The sequence below is a fragment of the Myotis daubentonii genome, chromosome 15 (genome assembly GCF_963259705.1).
Source record: "Myotis daubentonii chromosome 15, mMyoDau2.1, whole genome shotgun sequence".
In the NCBI taxonomy this organism is placed as follows: domain Eukaryota; kingdom Metazoa; phylum Chordata; class Mammalia; order Chiroptera; family Vespertilionidae; genus Myotis; species Myotis daubentonii.
The window spans coordinates 2,248,911-2,273,293 of NC_081854.1; the positions used below are offsets into that span (position 1 = coordinate 2,248,911).

Consider the following 24,383-nt stretch of genomic DNA (forward strand, 5'->3'; position numbering starts at 1 on the left):
GTCACGGGATGTCAGGTACAGAAGAGGGGATACAGTCAATAATACCGTAATACCTTTGTATGGCGACAGATGGTAACTACTTATTGTGATCATTTCATAAGGTACAGAAATACCGCACCACTGCTAGAGACCTGACACTAATGAGTGTATGTCAACTATAATTCTATTTAAAATTAAAATGAAACACCCTTCAGGTAATTCTGGTGCAGTGTGAAGTCAGAACCATAGCTTTTCCACACCTGCATTGCCCCTCATATATTCCTGCAAACCTCACCCCTGACTAAGCCTTGCCCCCCCCCCCAAGCTCCGCCCAGTCCTATTGGGCCCATCCTGCTAAGCTCCCCCTCTCGGGGATTCCCTCAGTCACTCCTCTGTGGTTCCCCCTCTCCCCTTGGCCTGAACAGCAGCCATGCCCACCCCTCTGACACCGTGCTCTCCTAGTTTCCCCTTGAAGCCCCTCCTCTCAGCTAAACCCTCTCCTTACCTAGATCCCTCACTCACTGCCCACAGCCCCGGAGCCACTGTAAGCACCACCCCAGCTCAGAGAGGCCTTCTCCTAAGCCCCGCCCACAGTTCTCACCTACCTGCCCAGTAAGCCTAGTGGCTCAGTCCCCACCCCTCCAGGCCACACCCCTTTACCTACCTAAGCCTAGCAAAGTCATCAGTTCTAACCACTAGGATCAACTCAGGTTTTCCTCCAAACGCGGTCAGGAAAAGGAGATGGGGCAAAGTGGTGGCTGCAGAGTCTCCATGAATCTGGCTGGACTGGGGGAGGGTGGGCCTGGAGTGTCATCTGCACAGAAGGCGCAATGTTTTCCTTAGAGTGGATATTTAGGGGAGTGCTTCCGGGTCTGCTAGAGCCGGGAGAGGGGACAGAGGCTGCCGCCAAGCCACTTCTTTATGACCAAGTTAAAGGCACGTGACATGGAGACTCCCAAATCCCAAGCACTCCCATGGGTGGTGTAGGGGCAGAGGGCAATTGAAAAGGAGGAGTAGCCCTGGCCAGTGTGGCTGAGAGTCGCTCCATGCCACCGGAGGTCACGGGTTCACTTTCTGGTCAGGTCACATGCCTGGGTTTGGGGCTTGATCCCAGTAGGGGGCATGAAGGAGGCAGCCGATCCCGGTTCTCTCCCTCTCCCTTCCTCTTCTAACAAGAAAGAGAGAAGCAGAGGAAGGCCAGGCCTCCCCAGCACTGAACACACAGGGGAGCCAGGTGGCAGTGATTTATTTCTGTGGCCCCTGCGTCCAAGGGCCCGTAAGTCCGGGAGAAGGTGGCAGAAGGCAGCAGGGCCCACCAGAAGTTGCGGTCCTCACCTGCAACCCCCTCCCACAACAAGAATCCCACCAGACAGGAGGGTGTCTGGGCTACACGACCCAGGCGCAGCACCAGCTGAACCCCCAGCCCTAAACCTGGCCGGGGGTGTGGGTCAGGCCAGCTCTTTTCCCTCCGGCTCCTCCTCCATTTCCTCGGCCCCCTCTGTGGCCAGGATGCCCTTGTGGTCCCATGGTAGCTCAGGCCCTGGTTCTGGGGGACACACGGGGGCTCCCATGGTCTCAGGGTGCTTGCGTTTGGCATGGCGCCTGAGTGAGTTGGCCTCTGTGAAGCGCATCCGGCAGATGGGGCACTGGTAGGGGCGCTCCCCGGAGTGGACGCGGTGGTGGTGTGCCAGCTCACCAGCCTCATGGAAGTGGCCAGGGCAGAGCTGGCAGCGGAAGGGCCGCAGGCCGGTGTGGATGTTGCAGTGCCTCCCCAGGTGGCTGGACCGCTTGAAGAATTGCACCTGTGTGGCTTCAGCTTTGAGTGCGAGATGCTATGGCGCTCCAGGTCCGAGAGGTAGGGGAAGGCCCGCAGGCACACTGGGCAGAAGTATGGGGTCTTCTTGGGGCCTGAGCCCTCAGGCCCATCCACCAAGGCCCCTTCTGAGATGGTATAGGGCACACCCTGATCATGATCAGCAGGAGGTCGCTGAGATCATGGCCACCGCCCACCGAGGCTGTTACCACCTTTGCCGGTGGGGGCTCCTGCCCTGACTTGGGGGGGCGTACCCGCTTGCGAGGGGCACAGGCCTTGAGCGTCTGATTGGAGGAGGAGGCCTCTCTGGGACACTCACCCAGGCGGTCCCGGGTGATAGAAGAAAGTAAGGCCAGAGGTTTCTCTTCTTCCCCGGGCAAAGGTGAAGGCAACGGGTCTGGGCTGGGGGTGTCCATTGAGCAGTGGAGGACTTGGGTCTGGGTACTGGAGCCGGGCTATGAGGAGAAAGGGGGCAGCCATCAGTGCAGGGTAGGTCTGGAGCGCCCCTGGTTCCCCGAGACCTCGCCCATCCCTCTGTCTGGGTCTCTTGACCTGGGCATGGCTGACATTCACCTGGATGCACAATGGTAGCCACGCTGGGGAGTAAAAGGACAGGATAATTCTGTGCCAGCTGGCAAACAGGCACTGCCCTGAGCCCCAGACACGTGCCCCAGGCCTCCCTCACCCCTGCCACGGATCATGAAGTTCAAGGTCAATTTGAGCCAAAATAAAGAAAAATCTTCAAGGGAGGAGAGAGTCCAACTGGGGCTACAGGCCAGTGCTGTGATCCTCAAGGCAGAGCGCTCAGCACACTCCAGGGCTACAGAGGCCTGGGAAATGTTTCTGTGCGGGCTCTTGATCGCAGAAGTGGGAGGGCCAGGGCAGGACCGGAAGAAATGCTGTGCTCCCAGGTGGTGTCTGACCCCCAGCGGCAGGTGAGGAAATACACTGGAGTCTAGTCCCCGGAGGCAGATATTCTGGGTTTGATTCTGTAAGGTTTGCGGCACAGGAGACAAGGTCAGAGAGCCAGGCAAGTCAAAAAGAGGAACTTTAATCTGCACTCCCGGGCGAGGTTCATGGGTCCAAGTGCAGGGCCAGTGAAGTAGCGCCAAAAGGGAGTGGAGGCACTTTGTTTATACAGCTGTTCAGTGAGGGCAGGGAAGCATGATCTGTGGGAGTTTCCGCCTCGGGCAGGTCTGTTACGGCTTTCAGGAAAGATCCAGTATCTGCATCACCATCTGCCTGGTGCACTGGTCTGGTACAGGTTCCAGGAAGGAACCAGTATCTGCATCACCATTTGCCTTGAGATTGCATGCATCGGCTCTTGGACTTCCCTCCGACCTAACATCCCTGCCTTTTGGTGATAGGGGGCGCCGAAATCGTCTTAGCTACTTCCTGCTGACCAGGGGAGAAGAGGGAGGGGTATTTAAAGGCCAGGGTCAGGCAGAGGCAGGTCTGAGGGCAGCCAAGTGTAGGGGTGGAGCAGGAGCTGACTTACAGTCACCCATGACATCTCTGCGATCCAGGAGCAGATGAACTTGAGGAGGCAGGGGGCTAGGAAAAACAAAAACACAGATGAGAATTAGGGGCCCTATTATAGATAGGATCCAAGTAGCTAAGGGGCTTTGAACCAGCCGAAAAGAGAGTTGTCCCGGGAGTGTTTTGCACGTAGTTCTTCACTCAGCTTAGTCAGGGTCTGCACGTTTTGCTCCACTACTCCGGACTCGTTGATGTAGTAGCAGCATTATTCCTGAAGGAATATGCAGGTTTCTTCTTTTCCTGCCGTAAGAAGGTCTAGGGCCCGTCAGTTCTGCAGAGTTACTGGGGCTACCGATGTTACTTGCCGCTGTAGGGAGGCTAAGGAGGCGGTAGTAGACTCCTGGGCTATTTGAAGCTTGTCATTGAAATCCTGAACAGAGACTAGGCTCTTCCCGAGCCCCACCCCCCCTTCCACTGGCGAGGCCTACCGAGGCAGCGACGCTCACCCCTAACATGACAGGGAGGAAGGCGGCCCGGCGGGTCTGGTGGTGGCATGAAGGGAGCAGGCAGGTGAGCTCCGACTCTCCATACAAGGTTAGTTGGGGAACTACTGTGACCACAAAGCAAGGCCCGGGGTCAGAGGAGTTTATGCAGTTGCTTGAGGTGCCATTGCATCAAAAGAAGGTACCCGGGCTGGCCTTGGTGGGACTGGCTGCGGTATGGTTTTGGGTAAAGTTCCAAGTGACTTGTCCCCAGTTACCGGATTACTGGTCTGGTAGCATATCCATGGGGGCAGAGTGGCTTTGGAGTTTCAGATTCCCAAAAAGGAATGCCAGCCAAGGGAGGCTGCCATTCACCTTCCCCCTGGGTTCCTGGAGGGGTTATGAGTGGGACGGCAGCCAGCAGAGGTCTTTGGAGAGAGGCGCATAGAAAGCAGTGCGAGACATTGGGCAGGGTGCGGGTCTCGTTGAGGGATGGTTGAGTGTGTTGAATAAGTTGGAGCCAAGAAGATAGGACTTCTACCCGGGGGGAGTCGGGCCACCTTCAGGGTCCGCTTGGGTGTTACTACTGCATAGGAGGCTTTCCGACGTCCCTGGGGGTCTAGGCATGAGCTTCCATCCACAAACAGAGTTAAGTCAGGATTGGAGAGAGGAGAACCTGAGAGTCCTGCCCGAGGCTGAGTGAGGACCTCGATGACCTCGGGACAGGCGCGCGTTGCCGCAGGTAGGGTGGAGGCAGCAGGAAGGAGAGTGGCCCGGTTCAGGGCTGGGGAGTGGGTCAGGGAGATGTCAGGATTCTCGAGGAACAGGAGATGGAGTTCCTGCATGCGAGAGGGGGCAAGGAGAAATAAGGATCGGTGGGACAGGAGGTCCTGTAGTCTGTGGGTGGAGAAGACCTGTAGGGGTTGTTGGAGGCAGATCTTTTGGGCCTCCTTGGTGAGAGCAGCAGCTGCAGCCAGAGCCTGGAGACAGGGCTGCCATCCCCGGACTGTGGGGTCATGCTGTCTAGACAGGTAGGCTATGGGGGTGAAGGCCGGCCCTAGGGGCTGGATGAGGACCCCAATAGCCATTCCTTGTCTTTCATCAGTAAATAGTTGGAAAGGCTTAGAGATGTCCGGGCGGGGGGGGGGGGGCGGGGGGGGGGAGGATGCCAGAGGGTATCCTGGAGCTTAGAGAAAGCGTGGCCAAAGAGGGAGAGTGAGGAGAGGGGGCCTGCTGGTGTTTCTTTAGCGGCCTGGTATAGGGGCTTATCTAGGAGGGCAAAGTTTGGGAACCAATGGTGGAAGAATCCTACCAGTCCCAAAAAGGACAAGATCTGGTCTGCAGAAGTGGGGGGCTGTAGGTCTCGCATTGCCTGCGTTTGGTCAACTGTCAGTCCTCGGGAATTGGGTGTCAGACAGATCGCCAAGTAAGTGACGGTGGGGGCCGACAGTTGCGCCTTGGCAGGGGACACGTGGTATCCCTTGTCTCCTAGAAAGTTGAGGAGATCAGCTGTATGCCTCTGAGACATGTCCAGGGAGAGGCTGCAGAGAAGGAGATCATCCACATACTGGAGAAGAGTGCTGGGTTCCAACAAGCATTGTTGGAGGTCTCTGGCTAGGGCCTGGCCAAACAGGTGAGGACTGTCTCTGAACCCCTGGGGCAGGACCTTCCAGATGAGTTGGCGGGATGCCTGCTCGTCTGGGTCCTCCCAAGGAAATGCAAACAGATAAAAAGAGTCTGGGTCCAGAGGGATGGTAAAGAAGGCATCCTTGAGGTCAAGGATGGAAAAGTGGGTGGTACCGGACGGGATGTGTGAAAGGAGAGTGTAAGGATTAGGGACCACCGGGTGGATGGGAACCACCGATTCATTGATCAGCCGGAGGTCCTGAACCAGCCGGTAGGTCCCATCTGCCTTCCTAACTGGGTGGATGAGGGTGTTGCAGGGAGAGTCGATAGGTATGAGGAGACCCTGTCCCAGAAGCTGAGTAATGAGGGGTTTGAGCCCTCAGCGACAAGTGAGGGAGATAAAAAACTGGGGATGGGAGGGAAAGGAGGTGGGGTCCTTAATTCTAATCTTGACCAGGACATGGGGTCTAGTAACCACTGGGGTAGAGGTATCCCACACTTTTGGGTCAACAAGGGACGCAGGCAGTGGGGGATTGGCATCCCTGTGAAGGGAGGGGGCAAGGAGCAGAAGAAGCAGGGAGGCTGAAGGGCTCCAAGTGAGCTGCAGAGTGGCCCCTAGTTTGGTGAGGATATCCCGTCCTAAATGGGGCATGGGGCACGAAGGCATGACTAAGAATGAGTGGGTTATAGGGCTATCGTCGAGGAGATAGGGAAGGGGTCTGGTGGCCAGTGGGCAGGTCAATACCCATGACCGAGATCGTGGAAGGAAAAAGAGGCACTAAAATAAGGGCAGGACAGAGAAGGTAGCCCCTGTATTGACCAGGAAGGAGACCGGCTTATCTGCTACCTTGAGCGTTACCCTGGGCTCGGCGAGGGTGATGGGGGGGGGTCTTCGAGTCTGGGCACCTTCAGTCTTCGACCAGTCCCAGCTTGGCCAGCAGCGGGTCATGACCTGGAAGGGTGGCCCCTCCACGCTGAGATGCAGAGGGCCCGTCGCTTTTCCAGGGGCAGTCACATTTCCAGTGACCGCTTTGACCACACGCCGGACAGGGCCGGGGCCAAGGGCACTGCTTTTCCCAGTGGCCTTCATTTCCGCATTTGAAGCATTCTCCAGGCGGTGTTTGTCCTCTCGTTGCACCCCCACCACGCACGGCCCCCTTGGGACCATGTGCAGCTGCCGTCGGCTGCAGGGCCACAACCAGGGCTTGGGTTTGCAGGTCTACTTTCTGTCGAAGGCAGGCCTCCCGATCTGACTCTGCCTGCTCCTCATGGGCATTAAAAACCTTAAAGGCCATGTTCACTAGATCTCGGACCAGGGCCTGAGGGCCATCCTCAGCCTTTTTTAACTTTTTTCAATATCTGGGACTGACAGCGAGATGAAGTGGGTGGCTAAAACTGTTGCTCCAGCTGGGGACCCAGGATCCAGACGAGCATACAAGGTCAGAGCCTCAGTCAGCCTGTTAAGGAAGACTGCGGGGTTCTCATCTGGTCCCTGAGTAATTTCTCTTCGTTTTTCAAAATTAACTACTTGTGGGAGACGGCCTGTAGACCGGCCATCAGGCATTGGAGCATCTGGTCTCAGTGTCGGCGCCTGTTTTGGCCTTCAGGGGTATGTAGTTGGTACTCCCAGCCCGGCTCTTGGCGAGGGACGGCCTGGGCCCCTACCGGCATATTGGCATCTGTAAGGTGGGCCTCATCTGCGTGGTCCATTCTGCCCCCAAGCCTCTTTCCCTTTCATCTGATCTTAGGGTGGGAAAAAAAATGACATGGATGTCATGCCAGGTGAGGTCATAGGCCTGAGAGAGGAATCCGAATTCCTTGATGAACACAGTGGGGTTGGCAGAAAAGAACCCCAGCCACTTCTCAGTCTGGGAGGGATATGACAGAGAGAAGGGAACATGGACCCGGACAACTCCCTCAGATGCTGCAACCTCCCGGAGGGGACAGAGGAGAGGAGGGGCCTGCGAACATGTGTGTTTGTTGACTGGGGAAGCAGGCGGGGGTGGGGGAGGGGGAGTCACCAGGCAGCTTGAGCTTCCGGCTCCTGCGGCGACCACCACGGCAGTGTCCCAGGAGTGGGGCGGAGGACGGGGGTGGTCAGCAGGTAGGGGAGAGGCATTACAGGAGGGGTAGCGGAGGGAGGTCCGGTAGGGAGGGGGAGGAGACGGTGCGGACGGTGAGGCGGAAGGAGCTTTGGGAAAGGGTCTGGGTAGGGAGGCCGAGGAGTCGGAGGGGAGGAAAGATTTCCGGGGGGTTCAGATAAGGCAGAAAGTGGAGAGGTATCAGTAGGCGGAGTAGGCTTCTCACGAACCAGGAGTACATGGGCCGTGGAACAGGAGGAACAGAGGGAGGGGCAGGAGCGCAGATAGAAAAAGGCCTGGACATATGGGACCCGGGCCTCTTCCCGGTTCGCCGGCAGAAATTACTGAGGTCAGTAAGGATGTTAAAATCAAAAGTCCTGTTTTCGGGCCATTTTGACCCGTTGTCCAATTCGTACTGAGCCATGCCATGTTACAGAAGTGAATGAGGCGTTTAGGATGCAGATCCTGGGATAGACCCAGTTTAGCCAGGTTGGCCAGTAGGCACCCTAGAGGTGTGCTCGGATCAGGTTTAGAATTTTGATTACCCATGCTCCATTCCTGAGGTCAGTAGCCGGGGCTAAAGGGCCAGCGTCCCAATTGTTTAGCCGAGCTACGGACAGAGGGACCGAGGGACTTCAGGGATGTCTCCACTACCTCCCGGGGTCAGAGAACAGGGGGCAATCTCTGACACAGCTGCGCTTTCCGGACAGAGAGGCTGGCGGATGACCACCAGGGATCAGCACAGCGGGACTTACTGCTGACGGGGAGAAGCCGGGGGATCCTGAGCCATGAGAAGGGAGAGGAGGGCACCCCAGACCGTAGGGGGACGGTCGGATAGGGTGCTTGCACTTCCCGGGTTTTGGCGCCAAATGTAAGGTTCGCGGTGCAGGAGACAAGTTCAGACAGCCAGGCAAGTTAAAAAGAGTAACTTTAATCTGCACTCCCGGGCGAGGTTGACGGGTCCAAGTGCGGGGCTGTGGGAGTTTTCGCCTCGGGCAGGTCTGTTCCAGGTTCCAGGAAGGAACCAGTATCTGAGTCACCATCTGCCTTGCGATTGCATGTATCCGCGCTTGGACTTCCCTCCGACCTAAGGGATTCCTGAGTCTGTCGCTCTGTGTGTGGCTCCGGGCCAGGTGCACACTTTTCCCAGCCTCAGTTAAGCCTTCTGCACAATAGGACGGAGTTCCACCGCCTCCAGGGGACATGCCATGAGGAGGATTCACACAAACCGCTCAGGACACACAGCATCAGGAGACATCAGCCCTCTGAGAAGGTCACAACCACCCTCACTTGGCAAATGGAGAAACCCTGGCGCAGGGGAGCCATGCCAGCTGCCCAAGCTCCCACCTCTAGGAAGTGGCCGGGCCAAGATTCGGACACAATGGCCAGGCAGGGAGTGAGAAGAAAGGGGCTCAGGGGCCAAGGGGACATCATGGGGTCCCGCTGGTCCTGGGAAATGGATATACCAGGGCTGTCCGTTGACACAGTAAGGACACAATAAACCACCGCCACCACCAGCATCATCATCAGAGCTGGGGTGTCCCAAGTGGAGGGAGGGGGGAGCACAGGTGCAGTTAGGAGCAGGGGCTGCAGATGTCACTGCGAGCCCTTGGAACAGGCGCACAGATGGCGGGGCAGCCGTTTCTCCAGAATCACAGGGTGCGCTCCGGGAGGGGGACTGGACTGGAGGACAACCACTGCCTTTGGGGTGGTGTCCCGACCCTCGCCCACCGCCAGCCCATGGCGCGCCGACTCAGGGAGTTGAGGGGCGGGGGGGGGGGGGGGGGTGACGGTGCTGCGGACCTTGCGGGGGAGGCTCATGAAGCAGCATCGGGCCAAAGCCCGCGAGGCCGCCAGGAAAGGGGGTCTGCGCGCGCGCCCGGCTGGTTCCACTGGGCACGCGAGGTCCGAGCGCGGGCGCGGGAGCAGGAGCAGGTGTGGGGGGCGCGCTCCCGGCGCGCGCGGCCCCCTCCTCCCCTCCCTCCGCTCCCGCCCCCCGCCCGGACCCCTCCTCTCGGGTACCTCATTTGCATGCCGCCGGGGGCTCGCGAGTGTGAGCGTGCGGGGGGCGACCGGGCCGACGCGTGGGAAGGGGCGGGGGCGAGGGGGCCCGTCCCCTGACTGCGCGCGCGCGCGCGCGACGGCCCCGCCCCACGGAGCGGTCCCGGAGGCCCCGCCCATTCCCCTCCGGGTCGGACCCGCGCCCGCGGGGAACAAAGGGTCGCGCTGGGGCCTCAGGGCCGCTCACGCCCGCGCCCGCCCTCCCCGCGCCCTCGCTGGCCCCGAGCGGGAAGTAACCCGCCAACACATGACAACCAGGTAGAAATGCTTCCCTCCCCCACGGCGCCCAGTCGGGGGCCCAGTGAAACCCAGGTACCGAGAGGATGAGGAGCGGGAAAATGGCTGCTCCTTCCCGTAGTTAACATGGCGCCCGACCAGCTTCAAAGCCTCCGGGAGGGCTGAGGGCAAGATGGAACCCGCTCTGGCCTCCTCTAACTCTACCGCGGCCGGCGGCCTTGGAGGTCTCGTGCCTCCCGATGCACCGGAGGTGGGGGGGCTGAGACGGCAGACGTGGCTCAGAGCTGCCCTCATCTGCGCGACCCCGCGCCGAGGAGCCGCACGCCCGGCGCGCTGCCCTTAGTCGGCATGGCGCCGGGTCACCCCGAACCCCGCCCCTCCGGCTGCCCTCATCCAAGATGGCGCCCGCCTGGCTTCGCCAACTGCTGGCGCCGGGAAAGGGACGGGAACGAGGGAGAGGGGCGGGCGGCTGGGAGGGGGCGCGCGGGGGAGAAGGGAGCCGAGGCGGAAGTCGAGGGGCCCCCCGGGTGGAAGTGACGCTGCCCCCGCTGCCCAAAATGTCGGCGCCCAGAGGGAGGTGTAAGTAATTAAAGAGGAAAGCCGACTGGCTTTCCCGGCCTCCCGGGGCGCCCCAGGGCCCCCGAGCCCCCGCGCCCTACCTGCTGTGAGGTTCGCGGCACAGGAGACAAGGTCAGAGCCAGGCCAGTGAGGAAGAGGAGCTTTAATCTGCGCGGGCCAAGCGCGGAGCCAGGGAAGTCCCGCCAAAGAGGAGTGGAGGCACTTCTTTATGCACCTGCTCAGGGGGCGGGCGCAGGAGCTGTGGCGTTCCCCCGCGGGCAGGTCTGTGACGGGTCCCAGGGGAACGAACGCCCCAGGGCGGAGGAACGATCGTAGCTCACAGTTAACTTAGGTCATCGCCGTCTCTGGCTCGGCTGCAAAGACTACAGCTTCCTTTTCACATTTTTTGCAGCCAAAAAGAGCAGGTCACAGTTTAGCCAGGGGTGACGGGTTCCAGGAACCTAACCTTTCAAAGGTAGGAGAAATGGAGCAGCGAACTTTGTGTGTGTGTGGCCAGCCGTTTTGTGAATAAAAGCTCACTTCTACATCTGGTCGGGGCTGCAGTTTCGGTCCTGGCTTCGGTGGGGTACTTTGGCTCTGGCGGTCGCCTCTCACGGGTTGCCCCATCACACCCCGGGCAGGTCTGTTACGGGTTCCAGGAAGGAACAGTGTCTGCATCACCATCTGCCTTGCGATGGCATGCACCGGCTCCTGGACTCCCCTCCGACCGAACAGCGGCTTCACCAGGAAATGGTTAGAAAGGGAAATGCTCAGGGCCCCGCTCCAGAAGTTCTGAACCAGAAACCCCGGGCGTGGGAACTTCCAGTTATAAATACGTAAGTCACAGGATGTCAGGTACAGAAGAGGGGATACAGTCAATAATACCGTAATAGGTTTGTATGGTGACAGGTGGTAACTACTTATTGTGATCATTTCATAAGGTACAGAAATACCGCACCACTGCTAGAGACCTGACACTAATGAGTGTATGTCAACTATAATTCTATTTAAAATTAAAATAAAACACCCTTCAGGCAATTCTGCTGCAGGCTCAAGTCAGAACCATAGCTTTTCCACACCTGCATTGCCCCTCATATATTCCTGCAAACCTCGCCCCTGACTAAGCCTTGCGCCCCCCCCCCCCCCCCCGCAGCTCCGCCCAGTTCTATTGGGCCCATCCTGCTAAGCTCCCCCTCTCGGGGATTCCCTCAGTCACTCCTCTGAGGTTCCCCCTCTCCCCTTGGCCTGAACAGCAGCCATGCCCACCCCTCTGACACCTTGCTCTCCTAGTTTCCCCTTGAAGCCCCTCCTCTCAGCTAAACCCTCTCCTTACCTAGATCCCTCACTCACTGCCCACAGCCCCGGAGCCACTGTAAGCACCACCCCAGCTCAGAGAGGCCTTCTCCTAAGCCCCGCCCACAGTTCTCACCTGCCTGCCCAGTAAGCCTAGTGGCTCAGTCCCCACCCCTCCAGGCCACACCCCTTTACCTACCTAAGCCTAGCAAAGTCATCAGTTCTAACCACTATTATCAACTCAGGTTTTCCTCCAAACGCGGTCAGGAAAAGGAGATGGGGCAAAGTGGTGGCTGCAGTCTCTATGAATCTGGCTGGACTGGGGGAGGGTGGGCCTGGAGTGTCATCTGTACAGAAGGCGCAATGTTTTCCTTAGAGTGGCTATTTAGGGGAGTGCTTCCGGGTCTGCTAGAGCTGGGAGAGGGGACAGAGGCTGCCACCAAGCCACTTCTTTATGACCAAGTTAAAGGCACCTGACATGGAGACTCCCAAATCCCAAGCACTCCCATGGGTGGTGTAGGGGCAGAGGGCAATTGAAAAGGATGAGTAGCCCTGGCCAGTGTGGCTGAGAGTCGCTCCATGCACCTGTAGGTGGCTGGTTCACTTTCTGGTCAGGTCACATGCCTGGGTTTGGGGCTTGATCCCAGTAGGGGGCGTGAAGGAGGCAGCTGATCCCTTTTCTCTCCCTCTCCCTTCCTCTTCTAACAAGAAAGAGAGAAGCAGAGGAAGGCCAGGCCTCCCCAGCACTGAACACACAGGGGAGCCAGGGGGCAGTGATTTATTTCTGTGGCCCCTGCGTCCAAGGGCCTGTAAGTCCGGGAGAAGGTGGCAGAAGGCAGCAGGGCCCACCAGAAGTTGCGGTCCTCACCTGCAACCCCCTCCCACAACAAGAATCCCACCAGACAGGAGGGTGTCTGGGCTACACGACCCAGGCGCAGCACCAGCTGAACCCCCAGCCCTAAACCTGGCCGGGGGTGTGGGTCAGGCCAGCTCTTTTCCCTCCGGCTCCTCCTCCTCTTCCTCGGCCCCTTCTGTGGCCAGGATGCCCTCGTGGTCCCATGGTAGCTCAGGCCCTGGTTCTGGGGGACACACGGGGGCTCCCATGGTCTCGGGGTGCTTGCGTTTGGCATGGCGCCTGAGCGAGTTGGCCTCTGTGAAGCGCATCCGGCAGATGGGGCACTGGTAGGGGCGCTCCCCGGAGTGGACGCGGTGGTGGTGGGCCAGCTCGCCAGCCTCACGGAAGCGGCGGGGGCAGAGCTGGCAGCGGAAGGGCCGCAGGCCGGTGTGGATGTTGCAGTGCCGCCGCAGGTGGCTGGACCGCTTGAAGGTCTTGCCGCAGTCCTTGCACTCGTGTGGCTTCAGCTCGGAGTGCGAGATGCTATGGCGCTCCAGGTCCGAGAGGTAGGGGAAGGCCCGCAGGCACACCGGGCAGAAGTGCGGGGTCTTCTTGGGGCCCGAGCCCTCAGGCCCGTCCGCCAAGGCCCCTTCTGAGACGGTATAGGGCACACCCTGATCATCAATCAGCAGGAGGTCGTTGCCATCGTGGCCGCTGCCCACCGGGGCGGTCACCCCCTGTGCCAGCGGGGGCTCCTGCCCTGACTTGGGGGGGCGGCCTCGTTTGCGAGGGGGGCAGGCCTTGAGCGTCTGATTGGAGGAGGAGGCCCCTCCCGGACGCTCACCCGGGCGGCCACGGGGGACAGCAGAAGGTAAGGCCAGAGGTTTCTCTTCCTCCCCGGGCAAAGGCGAAGGCAACGGGTCTGGGCTGGGGGTGTCCATTGAGCAGTGGAGGACTTGGGTCTGGGTACTGGAGCTGGGCTACGAGGAGAAAGGGGGCAGCCGTCAGTGCAGGGTAGGTCTGGAGCGCCCTGGTTCCCTGAGACCTCGCCCATCCCTCTGTCTGGGTCTCTCCACCTGGGCATGGCTGACATTCACCTGGACACACAATGGTAGCCACGCTGGGGAGTAAAAGGACAGGATAATTCTGTGCCAGCTGGCAAACAGGCACTGCCCTGAGCCCCAGACACGTGCCCCAGGCCTCCCTCACCCCTGCTACGGATCATGAAGTTCAAGGTCAATTTGAGCCAAAATAAAGAAAAATCTTCAAGGGAGGAGAGAGTCCAACTGAGGCTACAGGCCAGTGCTGTGATCCTCAAGGCAGAGCGCCCGGCAAACTCCAGGGATACAGAGGCCTGGGAAATGATTCTGTGCGGGCTCTTGATCGCAGAAGTGGGAGGGCCAGGGCAGGACCGGAAGAAAGGCCGTCCTCCCAGGTGGTGTCTGACCCCCAGCGGCTGGTGAGGAAATACACTGGAGTCTAGTCTCCGGAGGCAGATGTTCTGGGTTTCATTCCTGAGTCTGTCGCTCTGTGTGTGGCTCCGGGCCAGGTGCACACTTTTCCCAGCCTCAGTTAAGCCTTCTGCACAATAGGACGGAGTTCCACCGCCTCCCGGGGACATGCCATGAGGAGGATTCACACAAACCGCTCAGGACACACAGCATCAGGAGACATCAGCCCTCTGAGAAGGTCACAACCACCCTCACTTGGCAAATGGGGAAACCCTGGCGCAGGGGAGCCATGCCAGCTGCCCAAGCTCCCACCTCTAGGAAGTGGCCGGGCCAAGATTCGGACACAATGGCCAGGCAGGGAGTGAGAAGAAAGGGACTCAGGGGCCAAGGGGACATCATGGGGTCCCGCTGGTCCTGGGAAATGGATATACCAGGGCTGTCCGTTGACACATAGTAAGGACACAATAAACCACCGCCACCACCAGCATCATCATCAGAGCTGGGGTGTCCCAAGTGGAGGGAGGAGGGAGCACAGGTGCAGTTAGGAGCAGGGGCTGCAGATGTCACTGTGACCCCTTGGAACAGGCGCACAGATGGCGGGGCAGCCGTTTCTCCAGAATCACACGGTGCGATCCGGGGAGGGGGACTGGACTGGAGGACAACCACTGCCTTTGGGGTGGGGTGGTGTCCCCACCCTCGCCCACCGCCAGCCCGGAGCGCGCGGGGGACGGGTGCGGGAGGGGGGGCGGGCGAGCCCTTCAGGGGCGTCCAACGAGCCGCACCGGGCCGCAGCCGGCGAGGCCGCCAGGAAAGGGGGTCTGCGCGCGCGCTCGGCTGGCTCCACCGGGCGCGCGAGGTCGGCGAGCGCACGGCGCCCAGAGCGCGGGCGCGGGAGCAGGAGCAGGTGTGGGGGGCGCGCTCCCGGCGCGCGCGGCCCCCTCCTCCCCTCCCTCCGCTCCCGCCCCCCGCCCGGACCCCTCCTCTCGGGTACCTCATTTGCATGCCGCCGGGGGCTCGCGAGTGTGCGCGTGCGGGGGGCGACCGGGCCGACGCGTGGGAAGGGGCGGGGGCGAGGGGGCCCGTCCCCTGACTGCGCGCGCGCGCGCGCGACGGCCCCGCCCCACGGAGCGGTCCCGGAGGCCCCGCCCACTCCCCCTCCCGCTCGGACCCGCGCCCGCGGGGAACAAAGGGTCGCGCTGGGGCCTCAGGGCCGCTCACGCCCGCGCCCGCCCTCCCCGCGCCCTCGCTGGCCCCGAGCGGGAAGTAACCCGCCAACACATGACAACCAGGTAGAAATGCTTCCCTCCCCCACGGCGCCCACTCGGGGGCCCAGTGAAACCCAGGTACCGAGAGGATGAGGAGCGGGAAAATGGCTGCTCCTTCCCGTAGTTAACATGGCGCCCGACCAGCTTCAAAGCCTCCGGGAGGGCTGAGGGCAAGATGGAACCCGCTCTGGCCTCCTCTAACTCTACCGCGGCCGGCGGCCTTGGAGGTTTCGTTTCTCCCGATGCACCTCTAACATGTTACCCGGAGCGCTGCCCTTAGTCGGCATGGCGCAGGGTCACCCCGAACCTCGCCCCTCCGCCTGCCCTCATCCAAGATGGCGCCCGCCTGGCTTCGCGAACTGCTGGCGCTGGGAAAGGGACGGGAACGAGGGAGAGGGGCGGGAGGCTGGGAGGGGGCGGCCAGGAAGGCGGGAGGGAGGGGGAGCGCGGGGGAGAAGGGAGCCGAGGCGGAAGTCGAGGGGCCCCCCGGGTGGAAGTGACGCTGCCCCCGCTGCCCAAAATGTCGGCGCCCAGAGGGAGGTGTAAGTAATTAAAGAGGAAAGCCGACTGACTTTCCTGGCCTCCTGGGGCCCCCCCAGGGCCCCTGTACCCCCGCGCCCTACCTCCGAGGTGCACTCACCCGGCCGCGGGTCCCTCCGGACTGGCCCCCGCCCCGGGTGCCCCGGGCCCGCACCTTTTAGGGGCGGGGGGAGGGGCACAAAGACCAGTTCTGTGGGCCGGGGTCTTGGAGGGGACTGGGGAGGGGGGCCGGCCCCGCAGGCGATTGGGTGGGGAGGGGCGGGACTTAATGGCGGCGAGGGCGGGGCCACTACAGGGAGGTGTCCGGTGGGCGGGGCTTGTAACGCGACTGGGCGGGGCCTGGTAGAGGGAGCTGGGTGGTTGGTGGGAGGGGCTCCGGTATAGGGGTGGGCTCAATAAAGGGGCGTGGTTTAGCAGGGCTGGTTGGAGGGTCCTCATGGGACTGAGTGGGAAATGAGGCTCCATGTGGAGGTGGGAGGAGCTTAGAGTAAAAGGGGTGGAGTGTGCCCCGGGGTGTGTCTTTGAGGAAGTGGGGTTTAGGAGTGTAATCTGGGGAGCTTTAGTGGAAATAGCAAGCGAAAAGAGTTTCAGATGGTTTTATCCAAGGTTCCAGGACTTTATTCTTCAAAGGAGAGTGGGAGGAGCTCACAAGGGAGTGGGAGGGGCTTGTCCAAGAATAGAAGGGGATCCTGGAACAGTGGGAGGGACTATGCAAGAGTGGGCGGGGCTTAGCCACAGCGGGCGGGGCTTAGAGAGGAATGGGAGTCTTTGCAAAGAGGGGGTGAGACTTAAAAACACTCAGTGGGATAGAGGCTACTTGGAATGATTAGAAAGATTGGCAGATGAGTGAGAGAAGGGTTTGTAGGTAACTGGGTGGGGCTTAAAGAGAGTGGGCGTGGCCTAGGTGGGCGTGGCTCCCAGGGGATAGTGACTGGCCTGTGATTCTCAAGAGCCAATGGGGGAGGTCTAATGGGGAGGTGCTCCCTCACCTTCGCTCCTCGCCTCTCCTGCTCCAGAGAGACCCTGCCTGCCACTGCCCTCACGCCTCACCGCCATGGATGACGCCCCGCTGCCAGCGCCCCCTGTCCCCGCGCCGGCCCCAGCCCAGGCCCCAGCACCGCCGGCTGCCGCCGCCCCACGCGTGCCGTTTCACTGCAGTGAGTGTGGCAAGAGCTTCCGCTACCGCTCGGACCTGCGGCGCCACTTCGCGCGTCACACTGCTCTCAAGCCCCACGCGTGTCCGCGCTGTGGCAAAGGCTTCAAGCACAGCTTCAACCTGGCCAATCACCTGCGCTCGCACACGGGCGAGCGGCCCTACCGCTGCTCCGCCTGCCCCAAGGGCTTCCGAGACTCCACCGGCCTGTTGCACCACCAGGTGAGTCCTGCAGGCTGGCCGGGCCGCCTCCCTCCTGGGGCTGGACATGGCCTTGGAGCCCCAGCCCCACTCTGGCACCAGAGAAAACTTTCCTCTCCCTCCCTCCCTCCTGGTCAAAGCGCCCTGGCCAGCCAGAACTCGAGGGGTTTCTCTGTCAGTCCCCACCTACTTAAGGATGGAGGCAAACATTCATCTACATTTGCCCCACCTATAGGTTCCTCTTCTCATCCATCCCCCTGGCCACACTCCCCACCCCCACCCCCGGCCCCTCCAGCACACCAGCTTCTGCAGTTTTGTGTTTATGGTTACCTTGCCATTGTTTTTGGGTGGGGGGCAGGGGTAGGGGGTGGGAGGAGGGGCTGGGGGCCAGGAGTTGAGGCTGCTCTGCTACATGGGGCCTGAGCAGCTGCCTTCCCTGCTGGGAGGCTGGGAGGATGAGAGGCTGGGAGGCTGGGAGGCTGGAAAACTGGGAGGCTGGGAGGCTGAGAGGCTGGGAGTCTGGGAGGCTGGAAGACTGGGAGGCTGGGAGGCTGGGAGGCTGAGAGGCTGGGAGTCTGGGAGGCTGGAAGACTGGGAGGCTGGGAGGCTGGAAGACTGGGAGGCTGGGAGGCTGGGAGGCTGAGAGGCTGGGAGTCTGGGAGGCTGGAAGACTGGGAGGCTGGGAGGCTGGGAGGCTGGGAGGCGGGAGTGCCCAGCTCCAGTTTATGGCTCTGCCCTCAAGGCTCTGCTTGGGCTGGGATGACCCTGGGGACCTGGGCACAGGATGGGCAGAGGCCTGAGGCCAGAGAAGCCGGAAGCTGGGGGGTAGGCCTTGAGGGTCTGGTCACAGCCTTGGGGTGATTCCCTTACCCTGTGTGGAGGGGATGCTGTGGGAAAGGGGAAGGGCCCGCAGGCCCCAGACTCTTCAGAGCCCGGCTTGGTTCACCTGCTCCCCGCAGGGCCCAGCCAAGCTCCCCGGGGTCTGCACGGCGGGCTGCCAGCATGCTTCCTGCTCTGCCATCAGCCCCCTGGGGGGGAAGGGCCGCTACAAATAGACTGGAGACAGAATGGAGACAAAAACCTATTATCCCGATAGAGATCAGGGCCAAGGGCAACAACACGGAGCCTGGGCTTCTGGGTGGACAGAAAGACGGCACTGAAGTCTGCCATTGTTTTTTAAATATGGTTTTGTTGATTTCAAAGAGGAAGGGAGAGGGAGAGAGAGATAGAAACATTGATGATGAGAGAGAATCATCAATTGACTGCCGCCTGCACGCCCCCCCTGGGGATGGAGCCTGCAACCTGGGCACGTGCCCTTGACCGGAATCAAACCCTGGACCCTTCAGTCCGCAGGCTGACGCTCTATCCACTGAGCCACACCAGCTGGGGCTCCCTTGCCGTTTTAAAAAAAACAGATTTACCACGTATGAACTTAACTCTTTCATTCGGCGATTATCTATTGAGAGCTCTCCCTGCTCTCAACACTGGGGTCACCAAAGGGAAATCAATAAAATCGGGCGTTTGGAGAACTTATATCCCACTGGAGGTAGACGATCAACAAGAAAGCACATGCACAGGCAAGCATGTCCTGAAAGGGGAGAAGTGTTGGGAAGGAGATTAAACCACAGGAAGCTGATGTGCAGGAGTAAAGAGGGGAGAGCGGTGGGCCGCCAGGCCAGGTGGGGACGGGCAGGGCACGGTGGTATTTGAGCTGAGACCTGAAGTGTGAGCAGGGAACAGCACTCCAGGCAGAGGGAACAGCCAGTGCGAAAGTCGAGGTGGGGATAGCTTGGTGTGGGCAAGAAAGGGATGGGAGACCTGTGGTTGGGTCAGAGCAAAAGGTGGTGCGGGGGAGGGCAGGCAGCGGCTGAGTCGTGTACACCTCGGGCCGTTGTGAGGAGCGGGGTTTTAGTCTGTGGGCCAGACACTCACACTGCAAGGTTAAGTAAAAGCAGACATGGCACTGGCCTTTCCCTTTGTCCCCTCCTCTGTCCCGTGCTGTCTGCCTTGGTTTCACACTTCATTCTGGCTGTGATCCCAACTTTCTAAGTGGCCTTACTACCTCCTGTCTCTCCCCATCGTGCCCAGCCCCTGTGACCTGGAACCCCCCCCCTCCCCCCATTAAAATCCCTGATCCTTAACTCGATGTGACATTCACAGGCGACTGAGGTCTCACCCCTGCCCACTAGTAGGTTATCATCCAACTGAGCATTTAATGAGCACCTACGGTATGCAGGCTCCTTGTGGGAAATGAGAGAGACAGGACAGAAACAGCCCGTTTCCCACTCCTTTCATGGCCTCCCAAGTCAAAAATCTAGTCATTGACCAACCAGGTTGATAAATGTCAGCTCGCAGCCGAGACAGGAGCACAGAGGCTAATACGGGAGCTCTGAAGTGGTCCGGCCGGGTCAGGGATGGGGCCTGGGGTGGTTTTTCTGGGGTAGCACTCCCACTTCTTTAGGCCCCATGCTCCTGGCAGACATGATTAATCCAGCACCGCACTCTCTTATCCAGACTGGAGTCCTCCCCACAGCTCTCCTCCAGGCAGACCCTACCAATCAACAGGGCTCTAGACTAGAAACCCGTGTCTGTTATTTCAGGACTCTTAAATAAACCACAAGGGCCCTGGCCGGTGTGGCTCAATGGATAGAGCGTCGGCTGGCAGACCAAAGGATCCCGGGTTCAGTTCCGGTCAAGGGCATGTACCTCAGTTGCAGGCTTCTCCCAGGCCCTGGCCCTGGTTGGGGCTCGTGCAGGAGGCAACCAATCGATGTGTTTCTCTCACATCCATGTTTCTCTCTGTCTTACCCTCTCTCTTCCATGCTCCCTAAAAATCAATGGAAAAATATCCTCGGGTGAGGATTAACAACAGAACCTCAAGGGCCATATCAGCAGAGACCTGTGTAAGGCCACCCAGCCACATCCCCAGGGCTCAGCAGCCACACGTGGCTAGTGGCCACCACATTGGACAGGACAGAGTTAGAGCATTTCCATCACTGCAGCCAGTCTTACTGGATGGTTCTGCTCTAAAAAGCCCTAGAGCAAGCATGTCAAACTCACAGGCTCACACAGGCTGAATAAACAAGGTTTAAGTGGATGTGGCTGCAAAAAACACGAAAGCTTCCATTTTCATAGAAACGTAGGTTTATGTCAATAGAGACATGCTGAATACAAAGGGCTGAAATAAATGAGTCATTGTTAACATAAAATAGTAGAACATTTTAATAAAAATTAATATTTTTTCTTGAACATTAACTTACCAGACACTGAATAACGGCACAAACTCATAAGCATCATGCAAATGTATTTTTCTTGTTCTCCGAAAGCGAAATATTTCCTGTTGCGCACACCAAACAAGTCAGTCCAAGACTAATGACGTGGCCATCGGCTGCTAAAATATTCGCTGCTGGTATTGGTGGAGAGACATGGTGCGTCTGTGCGTAAGGTGAATAAGGGAAATGAATGCAACATGATTATAGTCATCAGTCATTAACGTTGTAGTTCGTTATTAATAATTATGTATAACAGGATATTGTAAAAATTAAGCTACAAAATTTTTATTAAGATGTTTCTTACATACCGTTATGTTGGCCAGGCCGCAAAAATATTGGTTGTGGGCTGCCCACAAGGCCGCGAGTTTGACATGCTTGTCCTACAGCATTTACAGGAAAAGAGGCACCTGTTACCCCAGGAGAGGATATAAGTAGTTCACGGGGAAGTTGGTGAGAGGCCATTGCTTGTGCACGGTTTCAGAGTGGAAGGCAGAGCTGGGATTTGAACCCAGACCCGGCAGCGCTCCGATTCCCGGTGCTCAGCCCCTCTCCCAGGGTGGGAGGGCTTGTCGGAACTGAGGAAGAGCTGGGGGCCTTGGAAAGCAGCATTCCCCAGCCTCAGGGGGCAGCACGGGCAAAGGTTCGGAGGCTTGTCCACGTGAGAAACATTCAAACCTGTAGAGAAGTTTGCTTAAGCCAACTGTCCACAATTACCGGGAAGCAAAATCTCAACGGGTTGAGAAAATGTTCCAGAGAGCGGCAGTTTCAAATATTGTTTTATTTGTTACAATCAGAGAAGGCAGTAGTGGGTTACCTGAAATCCATCGGTGATAGGTAAGGGAGGACGGGGGGACGGGACACACCTCTGAGATTGGCTAAAAAGTAAGATGGTAGACACATGGTTCCTTTCCGTAGGTGGGTACAGGATAGTTCACGGTTGTACCCTGAGGGGTCCGGGAAAAGGGGGAGTTACCCTGACATTCCAGAGGTGGGGTTATCCTAGATGCAAAGGACAATGGACAGCCTTAGTTAAGGTAAAGATTGGCTTTTGGGAAAATTCTAGCCTAGGGCATGACTACCACCATAAAGGGCTTTTCATTAAGAGCTTTCCATCCCAGACCACCCTCCCAGACCACCCTTTGTGGTTGCTTTAGGGGCTGGGTTTGTAAGGCCACCGCGCAGGCCTTTCCTGGGCTTGTGGGGTTTAGTATGTGGCCCCTTTTCACCCGCAGGCTGGAGGGCCTAAAGCCATGGAGTGCGGCCCACAGGCGAGGGAAGCCAGACCACGGCCATGTGGTGGGAGGCACGGGCCACCTCCCTCCGTGTCCGGGCTCTGCCCTGCCGGCTGCACCCTCAGCCCTGACGCTGTCCTTCCTCCGCCCTGCAGGTCGTGCACACCGGAGAGAAGCCCTACTGCTGCCTGGTCTGCGAGCTGCGCTTCTCCTCGCGCTCCAGCCTGGGCCGCCACCTCAAGCGCCAGCACCGCGGGGTGCTCCCGTCGCCCCTGCAGCCCGGCCCGGGCCTCCCCGCCCTGAGCCCGTCCTGCTCCGTGTGCTGCAACGTGGGGCCCTGCTCCGTGTGCGGAGGCGCGGGGGCCGGCGGGGGCGAGGCCCCGGAGGGGGTGGGCCCGGGCGGCTGGGGGTTGGCGGAGGCGGCGGCGGCCGCGGCGGCCTCGCTGCCCCCGTTCGCGTGCGGCGCCTGCGCCCGGCGCTTCGACCACGGCCGGGAGCTGGCGGCCCATTGGGCCGCGCACACCGACGTGAAGCCCTTCAAGTGCCCGCGCTGCGAGCGCGACTTCAACGCCCCGGCGCTGCTGGAGCGGCACAAGCTGACGCACGACCTGCAGGGCCCGGGCGCGCCCCCCGCGCAGGCCTGGGCCGCGGGGGCGGCTGCGGGGCCCGAGGCCCCCGGCGAGGGCGGCGCCGAGGAGGCGGGGGACGCCGGGCCGGCCTGGGACGGCGGGCTGCTCCTGGGCCGCGTGGGGGGCGGTGTGCCCGAGCTGGGGGGGCTGCTCCCCGGGGGCGGCGGGGAGGCGCCCCCACCGGCGGCCGCGGCGGAGCCCTCGGAGGACACCCTGTACCAGTGCGACTGCGGGACCTTCTTCGCCTCGGCCGCGGCGCTGGCCAGCCACCTGGAGGCGCACTCGGGGCCGGCCACCTACGGCTGCGGCCACTGCGGGGCGCTGTACGCCGCCCTGGCGGCCCTGGAAGAGCACCGACGGGTCAGCCACGGCGAGGGCGACGGGGCGGAGGCGGCCGCGGCGGCCTCCGAGGGGGAGCCCGCGGCCGGGGAGCCCGCGGCCAGCTCCGGCCGCAGCAAGAAGATCTTCGGCTGCTCCGAGTGCGAGAAGCTCTTCCGCTCCCCGCGGGACCTGGAGCGGCACGTGCTGGTGCACACGGGCGAGAAGCCGTTCCCGTGCCTCGAGTGCGGCAAGTTCTTCCGCCACGAGTGCTACCTCAAGCGCCACCGGCTGCTGCACGGCACCGAGCGGCCCTTCCCCTGCCACATCTGCGGCAAGGGCTTCATCACGCTCAGCAACCTCTCCCGGCACCTGAAGCTGCACCGCGGCATGGACTGACCACGCCCCCGCCGCCTGCGGCTGGACTCGGGGTCCCGGGGGGCCGCCCAAACCCAGACAGGGGCCCTGAGATGACGGGGCCCTGGCTGGAGAGATGGAGCCACCAGAAACCCATATAGGCCCTGAGCTGGGCACCCCCAAATCAATGGGCCCCTACGCTGGGGAGACCAAGAAAGGGGCCTCCACAAGTCTAGTCACTCGAGGGCCCTAATAAAAGATGGGCACCCCTCCTCAAGGGAAGCCTGCCCCTCCCTGAGAGCCATCATTCCCAGCGACCTTGGTCTGGAGAGTGTAGGGGGACCATGCCCCCGAATCTCCCTGGATCCTTCCAAATGCACCCCGCAATCACTGGTGCCCCTAGGTGATGGATAGAGCCAGAATCTGCCTTCCCCCGTTGCATTCCCTGTGCGGAAGGAGGACCAGGGTAGATCCCCCTGCCCTCAGCCCACTCCCCAGTCAGGCCGCCCTCCCCTACTGCGGAATGGGCCAACCCTAGTGATCTCCCCACCCCCAAACACTAGACTAGGCTGGTTGGGCATCCCCCCGCCCGGTCGGACGGACTGGTCCAGATGCGCAGCCTCCTGTCCACTGGAATGGGCTGGCCCTGCTGTGGCCTGCGCCGCCCTCTTCACAGCGGACACGGCAGACACGCCCCTCCTCTTCTGCGTCATTCCCGACCTGCGAGCTCACCTGAGCGGGAGCTGGCGGACACTGGGGTCTCCTCCCACTCTGTCCTAGCACCTGTTGGTCTTCCCCTCTCTGTCGGTTTGTCTGTCTCTGTGTTCCTCCCAACCCTAAGGGAAAGGGGGGGCTGGCTAGGGGGTTCTCCCCATGAGCCTGGACCTCACCCCCTCATCCCAGTCCCCTGTGTCTCCCAAGACCCCAATAAACCTCATCCTGTCGGTCAGTGCGGCTCATTGTCTGAATCTTGGCCCCAGGGCATGGGGGTTCCTCCCTCCTGACATAGACCAGGCCTCTTGCAGGAGGAAGGACTTTGGAGTCCTTGAGATGGCGCTTGACCCTATCAACTACATGGCACCCTGCCCCTTAGACACAAGCTGTGCCTCCACAGATGGACATCCCCCTAGAACCAGACAGCCCCCCCCTTTTTAAATATATTTTTATTGATTTCAGAGAGGAAGGGAGAGGGAGAGAGAGACAGAAACATCAATGATGAGAGAGAATCATTGATTGGCCGCCTCCCACACGATCAGGGGTCATGCCTGCAACCCAGGCATGTGCCCTTGACCAGAATCGAACCCAGGACCTTTCACTCTGCAGGCTGACGCTCTAAAACCCAAACTGTCACCTTAGGGACAAGTTCCTTCCAGGAGGGAGAGGCCCTCACCCCTTACCAGGGGTGGGCAAACTTTTTGACTCAGAGGGCCACAATGGGTTCTTAAACTGGACTGGAAGGCTGGAACAAAAGCATGGATGGAGTGTTTGTGTGAACTAATATAAATTCAAAGTAAACATCAT

At 60.2% G+C, this 24,383-nt stretch overlaps 3 protein-coding genes and 1 pseudogene across 8 annotated transcripts in view; 2 read left to right on the forward strand and 2 right to left on the reverse strand.

Moving 5' to 3' along the window:
- Positions 1-24,383, forward strand: part of ISOC2 (isochorismatase domain containing 2) — a 166,740-nt gene that overhangs the window by 45,229 nt on the left and 97,128 nt on the right. The gene's annotated exons all lie outside the window — the stretch shown is intronic.
- Positions 14-10,040, reverse strand: LOC132216478 (zinc finger protein 524-like; annotated as a pseudogene).
- Positions 12,372-15,918, reverse strand: LOC132216479 (zinc finger protein 524-like). Of its 5 annotated transcripts, none has more exons than XM_059665694.1 (2): positions 15,801-15,918; positions 12,372-13,424 (listed from the first exon to the last, which is right to left on the reverse strand). In XM_059665694.1, the coding sequence occupies exon 2, from the start codon at positions 13,383-13,385 to the stop codon at positions 12,591-12,593; it is 795 nt and encodes a 264-aa protein (XP_059521677.1). In that variant the 5' UTR covers positions 13,386-13,424; positions 15,801-15,918; the 3' UTR covers positions 12,372-12,590. The 5 variants fall into 5 exon arrangements, with proteins under 5 accessions (XP_059521677.1, XP_059521678.1, XP_059521676.1 ...); XM_059665695.1 differs by having other exon boundaries at positions 15,784-15,916; XM_059665693.1 differs by lacking the exon at positions 15,801-15,918 and adding an exon at positions 15,243-15,390.
- FIZ1 (FLT3 interacting zinc finger 1) lies at positions 15,055-23,811 on the forward strand. Of its 2 annotated transcripts, none has more exons than XM_059665691.1 (3): positions 15,055-15,184; positions 16,717-17,075; positions 21,714-23,811. In XM_059665691.1, exons 2-3 carry the CDS (start codon positions 16,755-16,757, stop codon positions 22,902-22,904), a joined length of 1,512 nt encoding a protein of 503 aa, XP_059521674.1. In that variant the 5' UTR covers positions 15,055-15,184; positions 16,717-16,754; the 3' UTR covers positions 22,905-23,811. The 2 variants fall into 2 exon arrangements, with proteins under 2 accessions (XP_059521674.1, XP_059521673.1); XM_059665690.1 differs by lacking the exon at positions 15,055-15,184 and adding an exon at positions 15,594-15,702.